This window comes from Thunnus albacares, chromosome 24 (genome assembly GCF_914725855.1).
Source record: "Thunnus albacares chromosome 24, fThuAlb1.1, whole genome shotgun sequence".
In the NCBI taxonomy this organism is placed as follows: domain Eukaryota; kingdom Metazoa; phylum Chordata; class Actinopteri; order Scombriformes; family Scombridae; genus Thunnus; species Thunnus albacares.
In genome coordinates, this window is record NC_058129.1 from 16,993,051 (window position 1) to 17,020,404 (window position 27,354).

At 39.1% G+C, this 27,354-nt stretch overlaps 2 protein-coding genes and 1 long non-coding RNA gene across 3 annotated transcripts in view; all 3 read right to left on the reverse strand.

Annotated features, from left to right (window-relative positions):
* The window catches only part of LOC122976777 (ribonuclease inhibitor-like), a 53,920-nt gene extending 36,615 nt beyond the window's left edge, over positions 1-17,305 (reverse strand). Inside the window, exons 1-2 of the mRNA XM_044345443.1 lie at positions 16,978-17,305; positions 16,354-16,390 (exon numbers count right to left, since the gene is read on the reverse strand). Coding sequence (XP_044201378.1) covers positions 16,354-16,390; positions 16,978-17,174 — 234 coding nt within the window. The 5' untranslated portion in view covers positions 17,175-17,305. The remainder of the gene's footprint in view (positions 1-16,353; positions 16,391-16,977) is intronic.
* LOC122976773 (NACHT, LRR and PYD domains-containing protein 12-like) overlaps positions 1-27,354 on the reverse strand; it is a 197,501-nt gene that overhangs the window by 130,442 nt on the left and 39,705 nt on the right. The gene's annotated exons all lie outside the window — the stretch shown is intronic.
* On the reverse strand, positions 23,591-25,413 carry LOC122976780. The gene is made up of 2 exons (XR_006401043.1): positions 24,517-25,413; positions 23,591-23,657 (listed from the first exon to the last, which is right to left on the reverse strand). It is a non-coding gene; the product is annotated as an uncharacterized LOC122976780 (long non-coding RNA).

Genomic DNA, 27,354 nt, shown 5'->3' on the forward strand with positions numbered 1-27,354 from the left:
TTATACTGGTTAACTGGGAGCTGGCCCACTGCAGGGTGTGTTAAACATTTAACCAGAGATGTCTAACTTAACAATCCACAGGAATGTTTATTGAGGTTGTATATGGTTGTTTTGGGTTACACACATAATTTCAATACGTGTGAAAACGGGGAAATAAAAGGTTAAATGTCTGTTCATGCCTGTTGCGGTCCTTCCTCTGCTGCTGCTGAGCACAAGTGACAAGAGAGGCTCCGATACACTGACTCTCAACACTGACTGGCCAGGCGTCTAAAGACAGAGAGAGTGATTGGTGCGGCGAAAGAAACACATGTACATGAATATTCATGAAGGCTTTTGCATCGACCGTTTATGGTTGAGTGTGGGCGTGTAGAGGGCGGGATATGACGCTGATCCATGAGCGCACATTTCCAGGTGGACTGTGATTTATAAAGGGAAATATACGTGCATTCGTGTGTACGCATGGTTTTATACATCTGATTATTTTTGGGTGCACGCCATTTTCGGCTTTTGTGCGCACGTACAATTTTAGTATGGATCCTACACACTGTTTTATAAATGAAACCCCAGAACATTGTGGGCACATGACATCATGGAAGGAGTCATCTATCCAGTGTAATCTATCAATAACCAAGTGCCAGCGTCTTGGATGTTACTAACAGGTAAAGGTAGTTAATAATAGTAATATTTAACAATTGATTCATTCTTTGAAACGTGATTTGTTTGTTTGAAAAGTAATTGTAATTTATAAAAATATATATTTTCGTCTTGAAACCATTGTGGTGTCTGATGTTTGTTGTCCATATTTTTACTGTAGAATGAGCGGGTGTGTCATGGACTCATGGTTTGGGCTCTTTGTGTTTTTTCTTCTTTTGGTTTTCTGTGTTACACTTGTGTTGTCCAGTCTTTTTGCTCATTCATGTTATTTGAGTTGTATCTTTGAAAGACTGTATTAGATTATTGGTTAGCTTGTAGTGCTGTGTACCTAGGTTGATTTATTCAGAGACACTTTGATTTATGCTGGCTTGTTATTGAGTGCTGTTGTGTTTTCTGGGTTTTACTTTGCTCTGTGTTTCTCTTGTGTGTTCCTTCACTCCTCCTGTTTTCATGTGCTCCTCCTCTCACCTGCCCTGCAGTAGCCTCGTCGGTCCTGCCCTGCTCCTAGTGTCTTCCCCAGCCTATCAGCTCCCAGCCTGCCCTTGTATTGTGCCACCTGTTCCTTGTTGTCTGATTACTTCAGTTTGTATTGAAGTTCAGTTTTCAGTTCAGTCTTTGTCGAGTCGTCTGTTCAGTTAGTCAATTCTGTTCTGTCGTGTTTGCTCAGTTTCCTGCTCAGTCGATTTTTTTTTGTATCTTGTTCTACTCAGCTCATCCTGCTTTTGTTTTTTTCCTGCCAGTCTTTGAAATAAAGACGCTTTTCTTCAGCCCTGCTTTCTGGTCTCTGCATTTGGGTCCACCTGCTCCTCAATGTATGACAGGGTGGTGATGAGGCAGTACTGGTGGGGTAATGTGGTTTGGGGGGGGGGCACCAAATCCTAATCTCTCCTAGGACACCAACTTGTCTAGAGTCGGCCCTGCTGTCAGATTTATTAAAGGAAAGCTTTTACATTTTCAGAGTGAGTGAAGAAATCAGGAGAGAGGAGACAGAAGTGAGGAAGAATTGCAGGATGTAACTTAATGGTGTTGAAAGAAAAACAAGGAGAAAGTAAAGAAGTGATTGAAAAGGAAGAAGGTGCAACTGATTCAAGATTTAAAGAAACAGTTGAAGGAGTAAAGAGAAACACACAGAGAGGCAGCCCAGGCGTCAGGTGATGGAGAGACATGAACACATTCAAAGCAGGAGGCAGAAAAAACTGTTAAGGTCTGACTTCCACCTGTATCTAGATGAATTACTGTTCTGTAAATATGTTTAAAGGCACAATCTGTTATCCAAACTAAAGGACATCCTAACAGACAAAAGTCAAAGCACAAGATTCAAACCTGCTATAAAAGGACTTACAGATGTTTTAACACAGGTACTAACACTACACAACAACTCTGTTAACATGATGTTTTCTTCAGCTGTTAGAAGGTCGTTGACCTCAGTAACTGTTGTAAACACAGCACTAAAACTGACACTTTCACTTATTAGGAAACAAAATGCTGATTCATCTGATTCATTTATAAGTCAAACTGTTGTCTTGATTTGGCTTTAAGTTGAAACAAATTAATTCCCCATCAGTCACTTTTGTTATGTTGTTATATTACAAACATTGATCTATATTAAGGACCATATAGAGGCTGAGAATCCAGATTTGTTTTTCAGATAGAGACTGATTGGTCCATCTATCATCCATAAGGCCTATGTTTATTTATGTGTTGTAAATAAATACTGTTAATATTTAAAAATGAGGTTTATAAATATTGTTAATATTTGTTTAATATTTATTTACATATTTTTTGTGCACTTGTTTCATTTCAGCTCAGTGTAGAGAAATACAGCGATACAGACAACCGCCTTACTGCGTATCTATGACGACACTGTCGACACCGCGTATCCGTATCTGTGACACGCCTGCTCCGTAACATAACTAGTAGTTTCAGGGGGCCTACCACCCCCCCTGAAAACAATCCTAGTAGAAACACTGTCAATCATTATTATTAAACGTCAGAAGGATGATCAATAATTAATCTATAGAGCTCATATTGAAACAGACTTTACAAAGTGCCTTACAATTCAGGATCAAATGAAAAGATCATTAACAGGGAAGTAATGGCTTGAATAAAATTCATAAATTGAATCATTTATATGTTGACACTGTTTGGATGCTTTCAACTGTTTGTTCGTCTGATTTCTACGTTCACAAACAAAATGAAAAAGTCAATTATTGTCATTTTTACTCTGACAAGTGACTTTTGTGGATGTGTAACAGTTAAAAAAGACACTTTAATAATTCTTATTTCCAATTTGTGTTTGTGAATTTTATCTCAATGAGGAACTTTTATTCATGAATGTTTCCTGTGGAAATGACCTTGCTGCACATCGTCCCTTCTGTCCCTCACAGAGCTGTTTTGCATTGCTGAGGGAAAAGTGTGTGGAAAAATGCTGCTGCACTATTTTATTGTTTTCTATGGAAATTGAACCGTTTATGTTGTAACATTTAATGCATATTGTTTACTGTTAATACTATTACTTTAACTAGCTGTTCATGTTGTTTTGACTGTTAATATGAGTTTTGTAGATGCTTTTGTTGAACTTTCTTGGTGCCATTTGTATTACAGCAGGCTGCCCTGCGTCATGTAGTCAACGTAGCGCTGCAGAGATTTTAGCATCTATTTCCTGGTGTAAATTCTGTTATTTTGCATGTTTAGGAGCAGATGTGCAGGAGAGACCAGAAGGTGATTCATATGTGTTACATTGTCTTCTGCAGGAGCAAATAAAGGCTGGAAACCAATCCTTTGAGTCGTCTCGTTACATGTCCTTACCACATCTGTCACACATGGACAAGTGAAAGATAAATTTACTTGTCTGAAGGACAAGTGCCTCAAAAAGTTAATGTGGAGCCCTGCATGCGCACCTGTCACCTGCTGTTTTGGTTCATGTATGTGCAGCAGTGCAACGTGTAAAAGGGCTGAGTGAATATAGATCAACTGGTGTGGTGATTAATAAATACTCTCTCAGCCAGTCACATCACTGGTCTCATAGCTGTGAAACACTTGTGCCAATCACAGTTAAACGTGATAATGACAGCTCAACAAACGGAAAGCTTTTTTTCAGGAAATGTCTGGATGGTTCAGAGCGTCACGACATGAACACACATCACCACAAATCTGCAGCCAAAGACAGATGGAGCAGTTTTTTCATCACTTAATATAATAACAATAGAAATAAAAAAAATGTATATGGTGAAGCTGTTTATATGATTATAGCCCATCAGACTGATGCTATTTCAGCAATAATTATAGCCTAATGTATCTCACCTCGTACACGGTCACATAGTTTAGTAATTAATGTTACACAACAGCGTTTGCATCGTAATGTGTCTCAAGGATAAAACATGAGACGCTACTTTGGCTAAAAAAAGAAAGTTGTCAAAGAGGCTGATGAGCCCCGCTAACCCGACGTCTCCTTCATAAAAAAGCAGAATATTGAGTTATAACCGACCAGTCTGATGTGTGTAGAGGTGTGTGTGTTTCTAGTGTAGCAGCCTGGTGTCATCAGGAGATATAATGAAGGTAAACACAGTGAACGGTGGTGCGTAACGGCACTGCGCTCTGGCGCAGCACTTCTCAGAGGCTGCAGATTTATCAACATATCAGTCCTGCTGACTTCAGATGCTGCAGGGATTTAATGAAGTGAAGGAGAAGCTTTTCATACAGTAGAAACAACTGTGGACAACAGATACTGTAACAATCACCCACATTCATTTATACATCACTGCACACTGATTTACTGACTTTCCTGCTTTAACCACATTAAACCTTATTTTCTGTGCACATGTTGGTTGGAGAGTGTTTAACTGAAATAAATGATTTATATTTGAAGCATTAATCTGTTGTTGCAGCACGTCTGCATCCAGTAGACTATTTAGTATGAAACACAGGCGCCTGATACTGTATCAGTAGCCTATGTGACGCTCACAAAAACAAAGGGATTTTATGAGGATGACGTATGACTGCAGCGTTCTATCATAGTCATACGTCATTGTTCAGTTTTAACAACAGCTGACATTTTTCATCTTTGAGCACAAGTCATTTGTCCACAAATATTTGGTGAACATTGTGGCTAATCAACATGGTCAGAAAATGACTCAGAAAAATATGAAATGTCTCAAAAATGCCAAAATACACTGGAGGGAGGCTTTAAATAGTATTTAAATGTTTGAAAACAACATTAGAATGTGTAAATCTGAAGGAGATTTTACCTCATAAAAATCATCCTTATGTCTGCAGTTTAGTGTCACCACAACTTTCACATCATATTAATCTCAGCACACAAGTAAGAAATGGTGTCTGACCTCAGAGTCTCCAGTCTACAGTCTGGATTCTTCAGAAAATCAAACTGCAGATTCTTTTCTGAACCGTCCCGACTGGAGTCTTCACTCAGATTCAGCTCTCTCAGATGGGAGGGGTTGGACTTCAGAGCTGAGAGCAGAGAAGCACAGCTGATCTCTGACAAACTGCAGTTCTTCAATCTGAATAAAGAAGAAATCATGTAGCGTTAGAAGCAGATTACATGGGTGCAAGAGCTCCGTCTACAGACGGATTTCCATCCAAAAGTGAATTATTTGTTCCATCATAGTCTGTTTATTTTTACCACTAACACAAAAAAGATTTTACTCTGCCACCACATTTCTGCTTTTTTCACTTTGTAAACGATTAAACGGCGAGGGAAAGAGACGTTGGTTGTTCCAGACATCAACGCTTGTTCCAGCTTCCTGCGGTTGTTTATGCATCGATTTATACGTCTGTTTCCTCCAAAATAATCAAAAGTATGGCAGTTTTATTTAATGTGCACTTATTTCTCTGTAGGGATGGGTACCGAAACCCGGTATTAAACGAGCCCCGAGGATAAATTGTTAAAGACTGTAGTATTGATAAGCTCCGATGTTACCGGTTCTTTTATCAGCACTTTTGAATGTTTTGGTGTAATTTATTCTCAAACTGCAGCCTCTCCTCCACACACACACACACACACACACACACACACACACACACACACAGACACACAAACACACACAAACACACACACAAACACACACACAGCAAAGTCAGTGAACAGCAGATCACATGTGAAGTGAAGATTACTCGAGTTGACGACAACTACGCTCGTTACTTCTTAAGTGCAATAACACCTTAGCGAGTAAAAAGCCAATACTCTATCAATACACCTGATCAACAAGCATAAACATGTAGAAAAGTGATATTTTCAACTGCTCTGTCCGCAGTCTCTCATCCACCGCTGCTATGTTTTACACAACCACAGCGCGCTAGCTCGGCTAATAGCTAATTGTTAGCAACAAGCTAAACTAAAGCTGTCTGTATGTAGTCTAACTGTTTAGCTTAGTTTGCCACCAATCTTCAAATTTGGCTCATTCTTGTAAACTCAGCTGCTGGCTGAGACAAAGCAGCCTCTCCTCTCTACCAGCGGTACCTGCAGCAGTCAATCACATTAGCAGCAGAGGGAGGAGGAGGAGGACAGGAGGAAGGACTGATATTGACTGATGTCTGTCGTCTTCTTTCTTTCTAAACTTCACTCAGTATTTTCACGTCAGGAAAATTATTTATTTTATTGACATTTTACATTTGTTTCCAGAGATATTATTGAGTTTATAAAGTGACTTTGCTGTTGTAAACATGACTGTTGCAGTTGGGCGGCTGTGGCTCAGGAGGTAGGGTCAGGAGCGGGTCGTCCACTAATCGGAAGATTGGCGGTTCGATTCCCGGCTCCTCCAGTCCGCATGTCAATGTGTCCTTGGGCAAGATACTGAAACCCAAATTGCTCCTGATGGCTGTGCCATCAGTGTGTGAATGATTAGATTTCCTGTGATGGGCAGGTTGGGACCTTGCATGGTAGCCCCTGTACCCATTCAGCGTATGAATGTGTGTGAATGGGTGAATGTGATTCGTAGTGTAAAAGCGCTTTGAGTGGTCGGAAGGCTAGAAAGGCGCTATACAAGTACACTCCATTTACTGTTGCTGCTCTAGAAACAATGTTTAGTTATATTTATAATAAAAAATAAATTCTGATCCTGTTCTGAATTTATTTAAAAAAAAAAGAATAAATTCAGACTTTAGGGCTCGACTTTAAGGCTTGTCCGATTTCTTTATACGGCAAATGGAAAAGAAATTTACTTGTCCCACCACACAAGTTAAAAGTGACAAAAAAAATCCTCACAATGTTTCATCTGCTCTGCACCTCTACTGTGCGCACTGAAAAAGAGGGATGATGCATCACAGACAGACAAAGTCTGTGACGAGATGTCAAGAGGCAGATATTCACATTAGTACATAATGAAAAGGTCCAAACCTTCAGATGCGCAATAAAGAAAACGGAGAAAAGAGGAGGAGGAAAAGAAAGTCCAATATAGAGGTATGTCGTCTAATGTTAACATAGCTAGCTAAGTAGCAATAAAGCTAATGCTAGATAATGATGCTACGATAGCTGCTGGACTCACATATCGTTACAGATTGAAGGATATGAGACTGAATGACAAGCCAGTAGCGAGCTATCTGGATAACTGCTCCTTCCTACAACGTAAGGCTTTGTGCTGAAATTTCACTGACCAATATCAGTGATAATGGCTAACGCTATATCCATAAAAACATACATTTCTGCACTGGGTTGCACCAACTATGTGTAAGCTGGCATGAGCCACTTGGCATCGTAGCACATTGTAGTAAACTGGATCAATAGTGAAATATCATATCAATAAATTAGGTCTCTACTGGATTACTGTGTTGCTAAATGGCAGCAATTACAGTTATGTTGTAATTTATCTCCGTGGTGAAAGCTTTTTTTTTTAGTGATGCATAAATCACAACTTAGTGATAATAATTTACGTTATAACTAAGTTTGAACTGACACACAGCTGGTGCAACAGGCTGCAGCAGTTGTTTGTCTACTCTGCAGCTACATGTTTTTGCTTGTAACAGGCTGATATCTACTCTATAACTGTCCAGATGCTCTCAGGAAATATCTGCAGAAGCCTCTAGCTGCTGGAGAAGTTACATCTGATCTCCCATCTACACCACTCTCTGAAGCAGGTCAGTTCAGCCACTTATTTGTGGTCTCTGTGTAACTGATAATATACTGCTATGTTGTCTTTATTATTATTATTATTATTAATTTATTTATTATTAGTAGTATTATTATTATTTGAATGTCACAGTTACACCTTGTTAATTTCAAGTCAAGTATCAATATTATCTTTTATTAAATGGTTTCTTACATACTTGTGTTATCATGGTAACACTAGCGCAATAAAATATATTGAATCATAAATATAATTTCTATATTATAAAGGGAACATAGCGAACTTAAATACCAATCAATATTAGACTGCAACCATCTATATTTATTCAAGTTGTCTACAGGACACATTAAAGCTAGAATAACTTATTCCATCTAAAATAATTTCAACTTGGATTCTTCACTTTTTTTCACTCATGTAATTGAACAGTTCTGGTCAACCGTTATCTATAATTTATGCTTCAGATGTGTTTATTGTCTGATGTGTTGTCATTTATGAATCATTGTGTGTCCTTACTAAAGGATTAATAACTATATTTACATGTATGTTTAGATTTACCTGCAGGTGAAGCAACAACAGACACAACAGACACTTCTACTACTCTACAGCCTGCAGACACCATCAACTGGAACAGATCCTGAAGTATGTGAGTCCATCAAGGCAGCAGCTATAGATCCTGCGGACTGGCAGCCCTGTCTGATATGGTGAGGACAGAGATAGTCAGCACAGGCCATATCAGCTAAAATAAGACTCTACATTTACAAAATGAGAGGATGGGAGAAGTTCCCATCACCACCACTTCTACAGAAAATAAGTGAATGGAGAGAAAATCAAGAGAAGTTGGTTGGGTATATTCCAAGAAAAAAATAAAAAAGTCTTTACTGCTTCTGCTGCAACCTGTTCTCACAAAAAAACTACAAACTAATCAGTAATTGATTTAATGACTGGAAAAATTGCAGTGAAAGAACACAAGAACAGTCCAGGGATCTCATTTGTTGAGTAAGCAGGAACGGGGCCTGAAAGAGGCGTACGCCACTTCCCAAGCAAAAGTTGTGATCTATAAAAACAAACTTGATGGGACAATGTGCGCACCTGCACCTAAACTCTTACTCATGCGTAGGAACATTTTAGAGACAGGGGAAATCCACGACGCAGAATTGAAGTGAATTGAAGGCAGATTGTATAATAATCCTCTCACACATTTAATTTCACTTAATATCAAACATCAATTATAGATCCACATTATCATACACACTCAAACCAGCAGTGTTATCTGTACTTTGGCTTGTAGTGAGCCATAACTTCCATAAACATCTTTCAATTTGTAAAGATATAAAGCAACTCAGATCTTAAAGTCTGCCCAACATTTCATCAGTGCTGCCTCACCCGGAGCACAAAGGAGAGAGTCAGTTGTGGAGCAGCAGCAGCTGAAATGAATGATGTCAGGATGTGGCAGGTGGCAGGATTCTGCAAAGTCTGGGTTGCCTTTCTCCAATATTAGTTAAGCATGAAAATACTGATTGATTTTCACCTTAGCCACGTTAACTTACTGATGAAATGATCATCATTGATTGTAGAAATCCAAGATGACATCAAATAACTAACTAAAACATATTTACAGGACAGAGCGTTAATAGATTTTTAATATTTGGTTATACTGTGCATATATCACCAAGTATGAGTTCCCATGTAGTTTATATGTGTAAAATGGCTACAGTAAACACGGCTGTATTGTCAAGCACAGAGACACTGGAGACACAGCGGTGGCTGCCACACACACTCTGCCTTCTCCAGTCACCTCACCGGCTCATCTTCACCACCTGTGCTCACTGTGTCAATTAGAGAAATACCTGTATGCTGGATTTTGGAGTAAATATAAACTAATATAGTGTTTATTGTATTTTACATATTGAGTGAGTGGTGTAAAAACTACTTATACTGGTTAACTGGGAGCTGGCCCACTGCAGGGTGTGTTAAACATTTAACCAGAGATGTCTGACTTAACAATCCACAGGAATGTTTATTGAGGTTGTATATGGTTGTTTTGGGTTACACACATAATTTCAATACGTGTGAAAACGGGGAAATAAAAGGTTAAATGTCTGTTCATGCCTGTTGCGGTCCTTCCTCTGCTGCTGCTGAGCACAAGTGACAAGAGAGGCTCCGATACACTGACTCTCAACACTGACTGGCCAGGCGTCTAAAGACAGAGAGAGTGATTGGTGCGGCGAAAGAAACACATGTACATGAATATTCATGAAGGCTTTTGCATCGACCGTTTATGGTTGAATGTGGGCGTGTAGAGGGCGGGATATGACGCTGATCCATGAGCGCACATTTCCAGGTGGACTGTGATTTATAAAGGGAAATATACAGGCATTCGTGTGTACGCATGGTTTTATACATCTGATTATTTTTGGGTGCACGCCATTTTCGGCTTTTGTGTGCATGTAAAATTTTAGTATGGATCCTACACACTGTTTTATAAATGAAACCCCAGAACATTGTGGGCACATGACATCATGGAAGGAGTCATCTATCCAGTGTAATCTATCAATAACCAAGTGCCAGCGTCTTGGATGTTACTAACAGGTAAAGGTAGTTAATAATAGTAATATTTAACAATTGATTCATTCTTTGAAACGTGATTTGTTTGTTTGAAAAGTAATTGTAATTTATAAAAATATATATTTTTGTCTTGAAACCATTGTGGTGTCTGATGTTTGTTGTCCATATTTTTACTGTAGAATGAGCGGGTGTGTCATGGACTCATGGTTTGGGCTCTTTGTGTTTTTTCTTCTTTTGGTTTTCTGTGTTACACTTGTGTTGTCCAGTCTTTTTGCTCATTCATGTTATTTGAGTTGTATCTTTGAAAGACTGTATTAGATTATTGGTTAGCTTGTAGTGCTGTGTACCTAGGTTGATTTATTCAGAGACACTTTGATTTATGCTGGCTTGTTATTGAGTGCTGTTGTGTTTTCTGGGTTTTACTTTGCTCTGTGTTTCTCTTGTGTGTTCCTTCACTCCTCCTGTTTTCATGTGCTCCTCCTCTCACCTGCCCTGCAGTAGCCTCGTCGGTCCTGCCCTGCTCCTAGTGTCTTCCCCAGCCTATCAGCTCCCAGCCTGCCCTTGTATTGTGCCACCTGTTCCTTGTTGTCTGATTACTTCAGTTTGTATTGAAGTTCAGTTTTCAGTTCAGTCTTTGTCGAGTCGTCTGTTCAGTTCGTCAATTCTGTTCTGTCGTGTTTGCTCAGTTTCCTGCTCAGTCGATTTTATTTTTGTATCTTGTTCTACTCAGCTCATCCTGCTTTTGTTTTTTTCCTGCCAGTCTTTGAAATAAAGACGCTTTTCTTCAGCCCTGCTTTCTGGTCTCTGCATTTGGGTCCACCTGCTCCTCAATGTATGACAGGGTGGTGATGAGGCAGTACTGGTGGGGTAATGTGGTTTGGGGGGGGGGGGGGGGCACCAAATCCTAATCTCTCCTAGGACACCAACATGTCTAGAGCCGGCCCTGCTGTCAGATTTATTAAAGGAAAGCTTTTACATTTTCAGAGTGAGTGAAGAAATCAGGAGAGAGGAGACAGAAGTGAGGAAGAATTGCAGGATGTAACTTAATGGTGTTGAAAGAAAAACAAGGAGAAAGTAAAGAAGTGATTGAAAAGGAAGAAGGTGCAACTGATTCAAGATTTAAAGAAACAGTTGAAGGAGTAAAGAGAAACACACAGAGGCAGCCCAGACGTCAGGTGATGGAGAGACATGAACACATTCAAAGCAGGAGGCAGAAAAAACTGTTAAGGTCTGACTTCCACCTGTATCTAGATGAATTACTGTTCTGTAAATATGTTTAAAGGCACAATCTGTTATCCAAACTAAAGGACATCCTAACAAACTGAAGTCAAAGCACAAGATTCAAACCTGCTATAAAAGGACTTACAGATGTTTTAACACAAGTACTAACACTACACAACAACTCTGTTAACATGATGTTTTCTTCAGCTGTTAGAAGGTCGTTGACCTCAGTAACTGTTGTAAACACAGCACTAAAACTGACACTTTCACTTATTAGGAAACAAAATGCTGATTCATCTGATTCATTTATAAGTCAAACTGTTGTCTTGATTTGGCTTTAAGTTGAAACAAATTAATTCCCCATCAGTCACTTTTGTTATGTTGTTATATTACAAACATTGATCTATATTAAGGACCATATAGATGCTGAGAATCCAGATTTGTTTTTCAGATAGAGACTGATTGGTCCATCTATCATCTATAAGGCCTACGTTTATTTATGTGTTGTAAATAAACTGTTAATAATTAAAAATTAGGTTAATAAATATTGTTAATATTTGTTTTATATTTATTTACCTATTTTTTGTGCACTTGTTCCATTTCAGCTCAGTGTAGAGAAATACAGCGATACAGACAACCGCCTTACTGCGTATCTATGACGACACTGTCGACACCGCGTATCCGTATCTGTGACACGCCTGCTCCGTAACATAACTAGTAGTTTCAGGGGGCCTACCACCCCCCCTGAAAACAATCCTAGTAGAAACACTGTCAATCATTATTATTAAACGTCAGAAGGATGATCAATAATTAATCTATAGAGCTCATATTGAAACAGACTTTACAAAGTGCTTCACAATTCAGGATCAAATGAAAAGATCATTAACAGGGAAGTAATGGCTTGAATAAAACTCATAAATTGAATCATTTATATGTTGACACTGTTTGGATGCTTTCAACTGTTTGTCTGATTTCTACGTTCACAAACAAAATGTAAAAGTCAATTATTGTCATTTTTACTCTGACAAGTGACTTTTGTGGATGTGTAACAGTTAAAAAAGACACTTTAATAATTCTTATTTCCAATTTGTGTTTGTGAATTTTATCTCAATGAGGAACTTTTATTCATGAATGTTTCCTGTGGAAATGACCTTGCTGCACATCGTCCCTTCTGTCCCTCACAGAGCTGTTTTGCATTGCTGAGGGAAAAGTGTGTGGAAAAATGCTGCTGCACTATTTTATTGTTTTCTATGGAAATTGAACCGTTTATGTTGTAACATTTAATGCATATTGTTTACTGTTAATACTATTACTTTAACTAGCTGTTCATGTTGTTTTGACTGTTAATATGAGTTTTGTAGATGCTTTTGTTGAACTTTCTTGGTGCCATTTGTATTACAGCAGGCTGCCCTGTGTCATGTAGTCAACGTAGCGCTGCAGAGATTTTAGCATCTATTTCCTGGTGTAAATTCTGTTATTTTGCATGTTTAGGAGTAGATGTGCAGGAGAGACCAGAAGGTGATTCATATGTGTTACATTGTCTTCTGCAGGAGCAAATAAAGGCTGGAAACCAATCCTTTGAGTCGTCTCGTTACAAGTCCTTACCACATCTGTCACACATGGACAAATGAAAGATAAATTTACTTGTCTGAAGGACAAGTGCCTCAAAAAGTTAATGTGGAGCCCTGCATGCACACCTGTCACCTGCTGTTTTGGTTCATGTATGTGCAGCAGTGCAACATGTAAAAGGGCTGAGTGAATATAGATCAACTGGTGTGGTGATTAATAAATACTCTCTCAGCCAGTCACATCACTGGTCTCATAGCTGTGAAACACTTGTGCCAATCACAGTTAAACGTGATAATGACAGCTCAACAAACGGAAAGCTTTTCTTCAGGAAATGTCTGGATGGTTCAGAGCGTCACGACATGAACACACATCACCACAAATCTGCAGCCAAAGACAGATGGAGCAGTTTTTTCATCACTTAATATAATAACGATAGAAATACAAAAAATGTATTTGGTAAAGCTGTTTATATGATTATAGCCCATCGGACTGACGCTATTTCAGCAATAATTATAGCCTAATGTATCTCACCTCGTACACGGTCACATAGTTTAGTAATTAATGTTACACAGCAGCGCTTGCATCGTAATGTGTCTCAAGGATAAAACATGAGACGCTACTTTGGCTAAAAAAAAGTTGTAAAAGAGGCTGATGAGCCCCGCTAACCCGATGTCTCCTTCATAAAAAAGCAGAATATCAAGTTATAACCGACCAGACTGATGTGTGTAGAGGTGTGCGTGTTTATACTGTAGCAGCCTAGTGTCATCAGAGGGGTGTTCCATCAACGCAGCTAAAGAAAGCTGCTCTTACTTGAAAAAGTCTGACTAGAATTAACGTCAACTTTCACTTGAGGCTCAAGCCGTTCCACTAACGAAGCTTAGCTGCGTCTAGTCAATTCTAACTCTAGCCAGACTAGAATAAGCTTGAAGTGTGCACATGCACGGGGTACATAAGCAGCCACGAATAGTCGAGTGTAGAAAAGATGAAACTATGTCGCAAAAAAAAAGAGAAATCTAGTGCGGTTTTCATCTCAGCAGCGCAACAAATCTGCTGATGAAATTATTTGAAGAATATAAAGGAGTTTTCGCCAAAAAGGGCAAAACGGCTGCAATTAACAAGGTGAATGAACTGACTTGGCACAAAACTGATGACAGATTAAATGTATACCTGTCGGTGGGCAGTGATAGCCTAAAGGTTAGAGAAGCGAGCTTAGTACTAGAAGGATGAAGGTTCAATCCTTGCATCCGACTTGATGAGTCTGCATGGTGAAAGCGAAGAGCAGTGCTTGTTCCCGCTCATGGTTTTATCTTTATTTGTTAATAAATGAGCATTCAGATCAGTGACGGTGGTTATATTATCACTAGGCCAGATAATATCAGATGTATATTTAAAATTACAGTGTAAGCAATTTAAGAGAACTTTCCAACATAATCATACTATTTGACACATTTTCTCTTTCACAGGATGTCAATTTACAAGCATCACTGAAAGTTAAAAATTAAGTGGAAACTGGAGAAGGATATCAATACAGTGGAAACCACTTATAATGGTCACGTCTGTCCGGGTCAAATATCACTATAAGCAGATGATTATTATAACATTTTCTTTTTCTTTATTTGTCATGCAGAATACCATCTAATTGACATTTGTTCATTTATTAGCCTACATGAATATAAAGATACAGATTTTAATGACTGTTTCAAAATACAGTACAGCTGTTTCAAACGCAGTGTGCACATTTTTGAAGCGGTGAAAGCAGTGAAATTTACTTAAATCCGCCATAGTCATAAGTTTCGGGAGACTACGTTTGTCATTGAGAGAAAATGACTTTCTGTCTCCGTCATCATTTCAGTGTTCACGCAGCAGCAGCTGCTTATCATGGGAGTAAAGCACAAATAGATATATGTGGTTTAAAATGTTTTTCCATATGTTGTCATGTATGAAGAGACCCAAAATGAATACTGTAGGCAGACTGCTTGTTTTCTATAGGTGACTTATTCAAACAGCATAAATGTTGTATAGGAATGATTCTGTCTCAGAGCTTTTTGATAAGCAGCTGATCACTGTAACTGTAATCACTATAAGCAGTTACCACTGTATACATTTAAACACAGCAGAAGGTTATAGTTTGGACTAATTTTCTTTTTGTCTTCACAGTTTGAACAAAATGAATGAATGAATAAATAAATCATTTCAAAATAACGCTGGCACACTTTTATTTCTTAAATTATAAATGCTAAGCTTTTAAATAAAAAGGTTGCAAGCGCGAAAAGACATGATGGAACCGTCTTTTGAGAGTCGTCGGACATTCTTTGACATACAGCTGAGTTAAGCTTGATGGAGCCACGGAGCAGGCTAGTTCTGCTGACCAAGTTACCATGGTTACTGAGCTGGAACTCATATAAGCCGCAGTGATGGAACGGAACTCTCACTTAAATTAGCGAGGCTTATCGAAATAAGCCAGGCTATCCCGTTAGCCAGCTTGATGGAACAACCCCCAGGAGATTTAATGAAGGTAAACACAGTGAACGGTGGTGCGTAACGGCACTGCGCTCTGGCGCAGCACTTCTCAGAGGCTGCAGATTTATCAACATATCAGTCCTGCTGACTTCAGATGCTGCAGGGATTTAATGAAGTGAAGGAGAAGCTTTTCATACAGTATAAACAGCTGTGGACAACAGATACTGTAACAATCACCCACATTCATTTATACATCACTGCACACTGATTTACTGACTTTCCTGCTTTAACCACATTAAACCTTATTTTCTGTGCACATGTTGGTTGGAGAGTGTTTAACTGAAATAAATGATTTATATTTGAAGCATTAATTTGACATTTTTGATCTTTGAGCACAAAATGAAGTTATTTGTCCACAAATATTTGGTGAACATTGTGGCTAATCAACATGGTCAGAAAATGACTCAGAAAAATATGAAATATCTCAAAAATGCCAAAATACACTGGAGGGGGGCTTTAAATAGTATTTAAATGTTTGAAAACAACATTTGAATGTGTAAATCTGAAGGAGATTTTACCTCATAAAAATCATCCTTATGTCTGCAGTTTAGTGTCACCACAACTTTCACATCATATTAATCTCAGCACAGAAGTAAGAAATGGTGTCTGACCTCAGAGTCTCCAGTCTACAGTGTGGACTCTCCAGAAAATCACCCAGTATCTTCATTTCTAAATCCTGGATTTTGTTACTCAGATCCAGCTCTGTTAGATGGGAGGGGTCAGACCTCAGAGCTGAGGCCAGAGGAGCACAGCTGATCTCTGACAAACTGCAGTCCCACAATCTGAAAAAAGAAAATATTTTGTATTATTAGAAGCAGATTATTCTGTTTGAAATCATTCAGTGTCTCATAATCTGTTCAGAGCTGAAGAAGGTTGAAGTTTAGATAATGGAAACTCCAAACACCTGAACCCAACAGGATGCAGGTTAAAAACTGTCAAATACAAACAGTGAAAAAGAGCTTCATTAATATTAATGACAACATGCTGCTACTTCAATAAACACACAGTGACTTAACAGTGAATTAGCCAGTGCAGCTTTTTCATCTTATATTAAATATGAAGACCAAAAAGATGCTCAGTGTGGATCGGTATAAAGACTATGAGGTCACAGATTTTAATTTAATAAGTTTTAATGTTATTGATATTGATTTAAAACAAGATCTGATTGTTTAAATGTATGTTTTTAAATTGATAACTATGGTTTATAATTAAATAATTAAATAGTATTTAAATGTTGAAACAACATTTGAACATCTAAATCTAAAGGAGATTTTCCCTCATAAAAATCATCCTTATGTCTGCAGTTAAGTGTCACCACAACTTTCACATCATATTAATCTCAATACAGAAGTAAGAAATGGTGTCTGACCTCAGAGTTTCCAGTCTACAGTGTGGAATCTCCTCAAGTTCAGACATCATCTTCATTTCTGAATCCTTCAGTTTGTAGTTGTAGCTCAGATCCAGCTCTCTCAGATGGGAGGGGTTGGACTTCAGAGCTGAGACCAGAGAAGCACAGCTGATCTCTGACAAACTGCAGTATTTCAATCTGAATAAAGAAGAAATCATGTAGCGTTAGAAGCAGATTACATGGGTGCAAGAGCTCCGTCTACAGACGGATTTCCATCAAAAGTGAATTATTTGTTCCATCATAGTCTGTTTATTTTTACCACTAACACAAAAAAAAATTTTACTCTGCCACCACACACACACACACACACACCGAGCAAAGTCAGTGAACAGCAGATCACATGTGAAGTGAAGATTACTCGAGTTGACGACAACAACGCTCGTTACTTCTTAAGTGCATTAACACCTTAGCGAGTAAAAAGCCAATACTCTATCAATACACCTGATCAACAAGCATAAACATGTAGAAAAGTGATATTTTCAACTGCTCTGTCCGCAGTCTCTCATCCACCGCTGCTATGTTTTACACAAACACAGCGCGCTAGCTCGGCTAATAGCTAATTGTTAGCAACAAGCTAAAACTAAAGCTGTCTGTATGTAGTCTAACTGTTTAGCTTAGTTTGCCACCAATCTTCAAATTTGGCTCATTCTTGTAAACTCAGCTGCTGGCTGAGACAAAGCAGCCTCTCCTCTCTACCAGTGGTACATGCAGCAGTCAGACACATCAGCAGCAGAGGGAGGAGGAGGAGGAGGACAGGAGGAAGGACTGATACTGACTGATGTCTGTCTTCTTCTTTCTTTCTAAACTTCACTCAGTATTTTCATGTCAGGAATATTATTTATTTTATTGACATTTTACATTTATTTCCAGAGATCTTATTGAGTTTATATAGTGAGTTTGCTGTTGTAAACATGACTGTTGCAGCTGGGCGGCTGTGGCTCAGGAGGTAGGGTCAGGAGCGGGTCGTCCACTAATCGGAAGATTGGCGGTTCGATTCCCGGCTCCTCCAGTCCGCATGTCGATGTGTCCTTGGGCAAGATACTTAAACCCAAATTGCTCCTGATGGCTGTGCCATCAGTGTGTGAATGTGTATGAACCATTAGATTTCCTGTGATGGGCAGGTTGGGATCTTGCATGGTAGCCCCTGAACCCATTCAGCGTATGAATGTGTGTAAATGGGTGAATGTGATTCGTGGTGTAAAAGCGCTTTGAGTGGTCGGAAGGCTAGAAAGGCGCTATACAAGTACAGTCCAGTTATCATTTACTGTTGCTGCTCTAGAAACAATGTTTACTTATATTTGTAATAAAAATAAATTCTAATCTTGTTCTGAATTTATTTTTTAAAAAAGAATAAATTCAGAACAGAATTTAGGGCTCGACTTTAAGGCTTGTCCGATTTCTTTATACAATAAATGGAAAAGAAATTTACTTGTCCAACCACACAAGTTAAAAGTCACAAAAAAAATCTTCACAGTGTTTCATCTGCTCTGCACCTCTACTGTGCGCACTGAAAAAGAGGAATGATGCATCACAGACAGACAAAATCTGTGACGAGATGTCAAGAGGCAGATATTCACATTTTATTACATAATGAAAAGGTCCAAACCTTCAGATGCACAAGAAAGAAAACGGAGAAAAGAGGAGGAGGAAAAGAAAGTCCAATATAGAGGTATGTCGTCTAATGTTAACATAACTAGCTAAGTAGCAATAAAGCTAATGCTAGATAATGATGCTACGATAGCTGCTGGACTCACATATCGTTACAGATTGAAGGATATGAGACTGAATGACAAGCCAGTAGTGAGCTATCTGGATAACTGCTCCTTCCTACAACGTAAGGCATTGTGCTGAAATTTCACTGACCAATATCAGTGATAATGGCTAACGCTGTATTCTGCACTGGGTTGCACCAACTATGTGTAAGCTGGCATGAGCCACTTGGCATCGTAGCACATTGTAGTAAACTGGATCAATAGTGAAATATCATATCAATAAATTAGGTCTCTACTGGATTACTGTGTTGCTAAATGGCAGCAATTACAGTTATGTTGTAACTTATCTCCGTGGTGAAAGCTTTTATTTTAGTGATGCATAAATCACAACTTAGTGACAATAATTTACATTATAACTAAGTTTGAACTGACACACAGATCACAGATGGTGCAACAGGCTTCAGCAGTTGTTTGTCTACTCTGCAGCTACATGTTTTTGCTTGTAACAGTATGATATCTACTCTATAACTGTCCAGATGCACTCAGGAAATATCTGCAGAAGCCTCCAGCTGCTGGAGAAGTTACATCTGATCTCCCATCTACACCACTCTCTGAAGCAGGTCAGTTCAGCCACTTATTTGTGGTCTCTGTGTAACTGATAATACACTGCTATGTTGTCTTTATTATTATTATTATTATTAATATATTTATTATTAGTAGTATTATTATTATTTGAATGTCACAGTTACACCTTGTTAATTTCAAGTCAAATATCAATATTATCTTTTATTAAATGGTTTCTTACATACTTGTGTTATCATGGTAACACTAGCACAATAAAATATATTGAATCATAAATATAATTTCTATATTATAAAGGGAACATAGCTAACTTAAATACTAATCAAGATTAGACTGCAACCATCTATATTTATGCAAGTTGTCTACAGGACACATTAAAGCTAGAATAACTTATTCCATCTAAAATAATTTCAACTTGGATTCTTCACCTTTTTTCACTCATGTAATTGAACAGTTCTGGTCAACCGTTATCTATAATTTATGTTTCAGATGTGTTTATTGTCTGATGTGTTGTCATTTATGAATCATTGTGTGTCCTTACTAAAGGATTAATAACTATATTTACATATACAGTACAGACCAAAAGTTTGGACACACCTTCTCATTCAATGAGCTTCCTTTCTTTTCATGACTATTGACATTGTAGATTCACACTGAAGGCATCAAAACTATTAATTAACACATGTGGAAATATGTACTTAACAAAAAAGTGTAAAACAACTGAAAATACGCCTTATATTCTAGTTTCTTCAAAGTAGCCACCTTTTGCTCTGATTACTGCTTTGCACACACTCTGCATTCTCTTGATGAGCTTCAAGAGGTAGTCACCTGAAATGGTTTTCACTTCACAGGTGTGCCCTGTCAGGTTTAATAAGTGGGATTTCTTGCCTTATAAATGGGGTTGGGACCATCAGTTGTGTTGTGCTGAAGTCAGGTGGATACACAGCTGATAGTCCTACTGAATAGACTGTTAGAATTTGTATTATGGCAAGAAAAAAGCAGCTAAGTCAAGAAAAACGAGTGGCCATCATTACTTTAAGAACTGAAGGTCAGTCAGTCCGAAAAATTGGGAAAACTTTGAAAGTGTCCCCAAGTGCAGTCGCAAAAACCATCAAGCGCTACAAAGAAACTGGCTCACATGAGGACCGCCCCAGGAAAGGAAGACCAAGAGTCACCTCTGCTGCGGAGGATAAATTCATCCGAGTCACCAGCCTCAGACATCGCAGGTTAAGCTCAGATTAGAGACCAGGTCAATGCCACACAGAGTTCTAGCAGCAGACACATCTCTAGAACAACTGTTAAGAGGAGACTGTGTGAATCAGGCCTTCATGGTAGAATAGCTGCTAGGAAACCACTGCTAAGGACAGGCAACAAGCAGAAGAGACTTGTTTGGGCTAAAGAACACAAGGAATGGACATTAAACCAGTAGAAATCTGTGCTTTGGTCTGATGAGTCCAAATTTGAGATCTTTGGTTCCAACCACAGTGTCTTTGTGCAACGCAGAAAAGGTGAACGGATGGACTCTACATGCCTGGTTCCCACCGTGAAGCATGGAGGAGGAGGTGTGATGGTGTGGGGGTGCTTTGCTGGTGACACTGTTGGGGATTTACTCCAAATTGAAGGCATACTGAACCAGCATGGCTACCACAGCATCTTGCAGCGGCATGCTATTCCATCCGGTTTGCGTTTAGTTGGACTATCATTTATTTTTCAACAGGACAATGACCCCAAACACACCTCCAGGCTGTGTAAGGGCTATTTGACCAAGAAGGAGAGTGATGGGGTGCTGCGCCAGATGACCTGGCCTCCACAGTCACCAGACCTGAACCCAATCGAGATGGTTTGAAGTGAGCTGGACCGCAGAGTGAAGGCAAAAGGGCCAACAAGTGCTAAGCATCGATGGGAACTCCTTCAAGACTGTTGGAAGACCATTTCAGGTGACTACCTCTTGAAGCTCATCAAGAGAATGCCAAGAGTGTGCGAAGCAGTAATCAAAGCAAAAGGTGGCTACTTTGAAGAAACTAGAATATAAGACATATTTTCAGTTGTTTCACACTTTTTTGTTAAGTATGTAATTCCACATGTGTTAATTCATAGTTTTGATGCCTTCAGTGTGAATCTACAATTTTCATAGTCATGAAAATAAAGAAAACTCTTTGAATGAGAAGGTGTGTCCAAACTTTTGGTCTGTACTGTATGTTTAGATTTGCCTGCAGGTGAAGCAACAACAGACACAACAGACACTTCTACTACTCTACAGCTTGCAGACACCATCAACTGGAACAGATCCTGAAGTATGTGAGTCCATCAAGGCAGCAGCTATAGATCCTGCTGACTGGCAGCCCTGTCTGATATGGTGAGGACAGAGATAGTCAGCACAGGCCATATCAGCTAAAATAAGACTCTACATTTACAAAATGAGAGGATGGGAGAAGTTCCCATCACCACCACTTCTACAGAAAATAAGTGAATGGAGAGAAAATCAAGAGAAGTTGGTTGGGTATATTCCAAGAAAAAAATAAAAAAGTCTTTACTGCTTCTGCTGCAACCTGTTCTCACAAAAAAACTACAAACTAATCAGTAATTGATTTAATGACTGGAAAAATTGCAGTGAAAGAACACAAGAACAGTCCAGGGATCTCATTTGTTGAGTAAGCAGGAACGGGGCCTGAAAGAGGCGTACGCCACTTCCCAAGCAAAAGTTGTGATCTATAAAAACAAACTTGATGGGACAATGTGCGCACCTGCACCTAAACTCTTACTCATGCGTAGGAACATTTTAGAGACAGGGGAAATCCACGACGCAGAATTGAAGTGAATTGAAGGCAGATTGTATAATAATCCTCTCACACATTTAATTTCACTTAATATCAAACATCAATTATAGATCCACATTATCAGAAACACTCAAACCAGCAGTGTTATCTGTACTTTGGCTTGCAGTGAGCCATAACTTCCATAAACATCTTTCAATTTGTAAAGATATAAAGCAACTCAGATCTTAAAGTCTGCCCAACATTTCATCAGTGCTGCCTCACCCGGAGCACAAAGGAGAGAGTCAGTTGTGGAGCAGCAGCAGCTGAAATGAATGATGTCAGGATGTGGCAGGTGGCAGGATTCTGAAGTCTGGGTTGCCTTTCTCCAATATTAGCTAAGCATGAAAATACTGATTCATTTTCACCTTAGCCACGTTAACTTACTGATGAAATGATCATCATTGATTGTAGAAATCCAAGATGACATCAAATAACTTCAACAGACGGAACTAAAACATATTTACAGGACAGAGCGTTAATAGATTTTTAATATTTGGTTATACTGTGCATATATCACCAAGTATGAGTTCCCATGTAGTTCATATGTGTTAAATGGCTACAGTAAACACGGCTGTATTGTCAAGCACAGAGACACTGGAGACACAGCGGTGGCTGCCACACACACTCTGCCTTCTCCAGTCACCTCACCGGCTCATCTTCACCACCTGTGCTCACTGTGTCAATTAGAGAAATTTTGGAGGAAATATAAACTAATATAGTGTTTATTGTATTTTACATATTGAGTGAGTGGTGTAAAAACTACTTATACTGGTTAACTGGGAGCTGGCCCACTGCAGGGTGTGTTAAACATTTAACCAGAGATGTCTAATTTAACAATACACAGGAATGTTTATTGAGGTTGTATATGGTTGTTTTGGGTTACACATATAATTTCAATACGTGTGAAAACGGGGAAATAAAAGGTTAAATGTCTGTTCATGCCTGTTGTGGTCCTTCCTCTGCTGCTGCTGAGCACAAGTGACAAGAGAGGCTCCGATACACTGACTCTCAACACTGACTGGCCAGGCGTCTAAAGACAGAGAGAGTGATTGGTGCGGCGAAAGAAACACATGTACATGAATATTCATGAAGGCTTTTGCATCATTTATGGTTGAGTGTGGGCGTGTAGAGGGCGGGATATGACGCTGATCCATGAACGCACATTTCCAGGTGGACTGTGATTTATAAAGGGAAATATACGTGCATTCGTGTGTACGCATGGTTTTATAAATATGATTATTTTTGGGTGCACGCCATTTTCGGCTTTTGTGCGCAGGTACAATTTTAGTATGGATCCTACACACTGTTTTATAAATGAAACCCCAGAACATTGTGGGCACATGACATCATGGAAGGAGTCATCTATCCAGTGTAATCTATCAATAACCAAGTGCCAGTGTCTTGGATGTTACTAACAGGTAAAGGTAGTTAATAATAGTAATATTTAACAATTGATTCATTCTGTGAAACGTGATTAGTTTGTTTGAAAAGTAATTGTAATTTATAAAAATATATATTTTTGTCTTGAAACCTGTCGCGTGTTCGCTTTCAATGATGGCTCAGACGACGAGAAACTTCGGCATGGTGATTTTTTTATTCACACCAAGTTCCCAAACAAGAGTGGCAAAAATATTTACAGTGCAGAGGTGGAAAAAACCCAATAACAAAAAAAAGTATTTACAAGACAGGTTTCACACTGGCAGCTCGTCACCCACATTGTTACTCGGCCAAGAACCAAAAACCCAACAACCCTAAATGAGCAGAGCTCCCCTTATATACTCTTAGCCCCTCCTCCGGGCAAACTAATTAACAAATTATAGCATCCTACGTTCAAATTTAGCAACTCAACAAACATAAATTCAGAAATCAATGATATACTTTGCATAAAGGAAAAATGGCACTAATCGCCCTCCATACAGCTATGGCCAAATACCCCCAAAACAGAATAAATCATAAAATATCAGTCCATTCAAAGTTAATGGTATGGTCCACGGTCACATGACCCTCTTAAGCGCGCCACCAAGCGCTATTTATGGTGTGTCCAGGAAGTGCCTCAGTTTGGCCCATGCCCGGAGGCAACCAGAGGCAACAGCAGCAGGTAAGTGTGTATGTGTGTATGTGTCGCGTCAGCGCCGAGTGTGCACCCTCGAACGCCTAGCGTGAAGAAAAGAGTTCGGACAGTGGGGAATAGTTTGTGGAAGTGCAAGACCACGGGACACAAGTGCGGGCCTGCAAGAAACAGTTTTAACCGGAGCATGGCTCCGCAGGAACAGTGGGAGCGCTGCGTGCTGTGCGCTCCCAGCACCGGCGCTCTCTCTCCAGCCAAGAGAGAGAGAAACGCACGCCGGTTAGGGCATGACAGAGCATTCACCAGCCCCCCGTCACAAAACCATTGTGGTGTCTGATGTTTGTTGTCCATATTTTTACTGTAGAATGAGCGGGTGTGTCATGGACTCATGGTTTGGGCTCTTTGTGTTTTTTCTTCTTTTGGTTTTCTGTGTTACACTTGTGTTGTCCAGTCTTTTTGCTCATTCATGTTATTTGAGTTGTATCTTTGAAAGACTGTATTAGATTATTGGTTAGCTTGTAGTGCTGTGTACCTAGGTTGATTTATTCAGAGACACTTTGATTTATGCTGGCTTGTTATTGAGTGCTGTTGTGTTTTCTGGGTTTTACTTTGCTCTGTGTTTCTCTTGTGTGTTCCTTCACTCCTCCTGTTTTCATGTGCTCCTCCTCTCACCTGCCCTGCAGTAGCCTCGTCGGTCCTGCCCTGCTCCTAATGTCTTCCCCAGCCTATCAGCTCCCAGCCTGCCCTTGTATTGTGCCACCTGTTCCTTGTTGTCTGATTACTTCAGTTTGTATTGAAGTTCAGTTTTCAGTTCAGTCTTTGTCGAGTCGTCTGTTCAGTTAGTCAATTCTGTTCTGTCGTGTTTGCTCAGTTTCCTGCTCAGTCGATTTTTTTTTGTATCTTGTTCTACTCAGCTCATCCTGCTTTTGTTTTTTTCCTGCCAGTCTTTGAAATAAAGACGCTTTTCTTCAGCCCTGCTTTCTGGTCTCTGCATTTGGGTCCACCTGCTCCTCAATGTATGACAGGGTGGTGATGAGGCAGTACTGGTGGGGTAATGTGGTTTGGGGGGGGGGGCACCAAATCCTAATCTCTCCTAGGACACCAACATGTCTAGAGCCGGCCCTGCTGTCAGATTTATTAAAGGAAAGCTTTTACATTTTCAGAGTGAGTGAAGAAATCAGGAGAGAGGAGACAGAAGTGAGGAAGAATTGCAGGATGTAACTTAATGGTGTTGAAAGAAAAACAAGGAGAAAGTAAAGAAGTGATTGAAAAGGAAGAAGGTGCAACTGATTCAAGATTTAAAGAAACAGTTGAAGGAGTAAAGAGAAACACACAGAGGCAGCCCAGGCATCAGGTGATGGAGAGAAATGAACACATTCAAAGCAGGAGGCAGAAACAACTGTTCCACCTGTATCTAGATGAATTACTGTTCTGTAAATATGTTTAAAGGCACAATCTGTTATCCAAACTAAAGGACATCCTAACAAACAAAAGTCAAAGCACAAGATTCAAACCTGCTATAAAAGGACTTACAGATGTTTTAACACAGGTACTAACACTACACAACAACTCGTCGTTGACCTCAGTAACTGTTGTAAACACAGCACTAAAACTGACACTTTCACTTATTAGGAAACAAAATGCTGATTCATCTGATTCATTTATAAGTCAAACTGTTGTCTTGATTTGGCTTTAAGTTGAAACAAATTAATTCCCCATCAGTCACTTTTGTTATGTTGTTATATTACAAACATTGATCTATATTAAGGACCATATAGAGGCTGAGAATCCAGATTTGTTTTTCAGATAGAGACTGATTGGTCCATCTATCATCCATAAGGCCTATGTTTATTTATGTGTTGTAAATAAATACTGTTAATATTTAAAAATTGGGTTTATAAATATTGTTAATATTTGTTTAATATTTATTTACATATTTTTTGTGCACTTGTTCCATTTCAGCTCAGTGTAGAGAAATACAGCGATACAGACAACCGCCTTACTGCGTATCTATGACGACATTGTCGACACCGTGTATCCGTATCTGTGACACGCCTGCTCCGTAACATAACTAGTAGTTTCAGGGGGCCTACCACCCCCCCTGAAAACAATCCTAGTAGAAACACTGTCAATCATTATTATTAAACGTCAGAAGGATGATCAATAATTAATCTATAGAGCTCATATTGAAACAGACTTTACAAAGTGCTTCACAATTCAGGATCAAATGAAAAGATCATTAACAGGGAAGTAATGGCTTGAATAAAACTCATAAATTGAATCATTTATATGTTGACACTGTTTGGATGCTTTCAACTGTTTGTCTGATTTCTACGTTCACAAACAAAATGTAAAAGTCAATTATTGTCATTTTTACTCTGACAAGTGACTTTTGTGGATGTGTAACAGTTAAAAAAGACACTTTAATAATTCTTATTTCCAATTTGTGTTTGTGAATTTTATCTCAATTAGGAATTTTTATTCATGAATGTTTCCTGTGGAAATGACCTTGCTGCACATCGTCCCTTCTGTCCCTCACAGAGCTGTTTTGCATTGCTGAGGGTAAGTTGTGTGGAAAAATGCTGCTGCGATATTTTATTGTTTTCTATGGAAATTGAACCGTTTATGTTGTAACATTTAATGCATATTGTTTACTGTTAATACTCTTACTTTAACTAGCTGTTTCATGTTGTTTTGACTGTTAATATGAGTTTTGTAGATGCTTTTGTTGAACTTTCTTGGTGCCATTTGTATTACAGCAGGCTGCCCTGCGTCATGTAGTCAACGTAGCGCTGCAGAGATTTTAGCATCTATTTCCTGGTGTAAATTCTGTTATTTTGCATGTTTAGGAGTAGATGTGCAGGAGAGACCAGAAGGTGATTCATATGTGTTACATTGTCTTCTGCAGGAGCAAATAAAGGCTGGAAACCAATCCTTTGAGTCGTCTCGTTACATGTCCTCACCACATCTGTCACACATGGACAAGTGAAAGATAAATTTACTTGTCTGAAGGACAAGTGCCTCAAAAAGTTAATGTGGAGCCCTGCATGCGCACCTGTCACCTGCTGTTTTGGTTCATGTATGTGCAGCAGTGCAACGTGTAAAAGGGCTGAGTGAATATAGATCAACTGGTGTGGTGATTAATAAATACTCTCTCAGC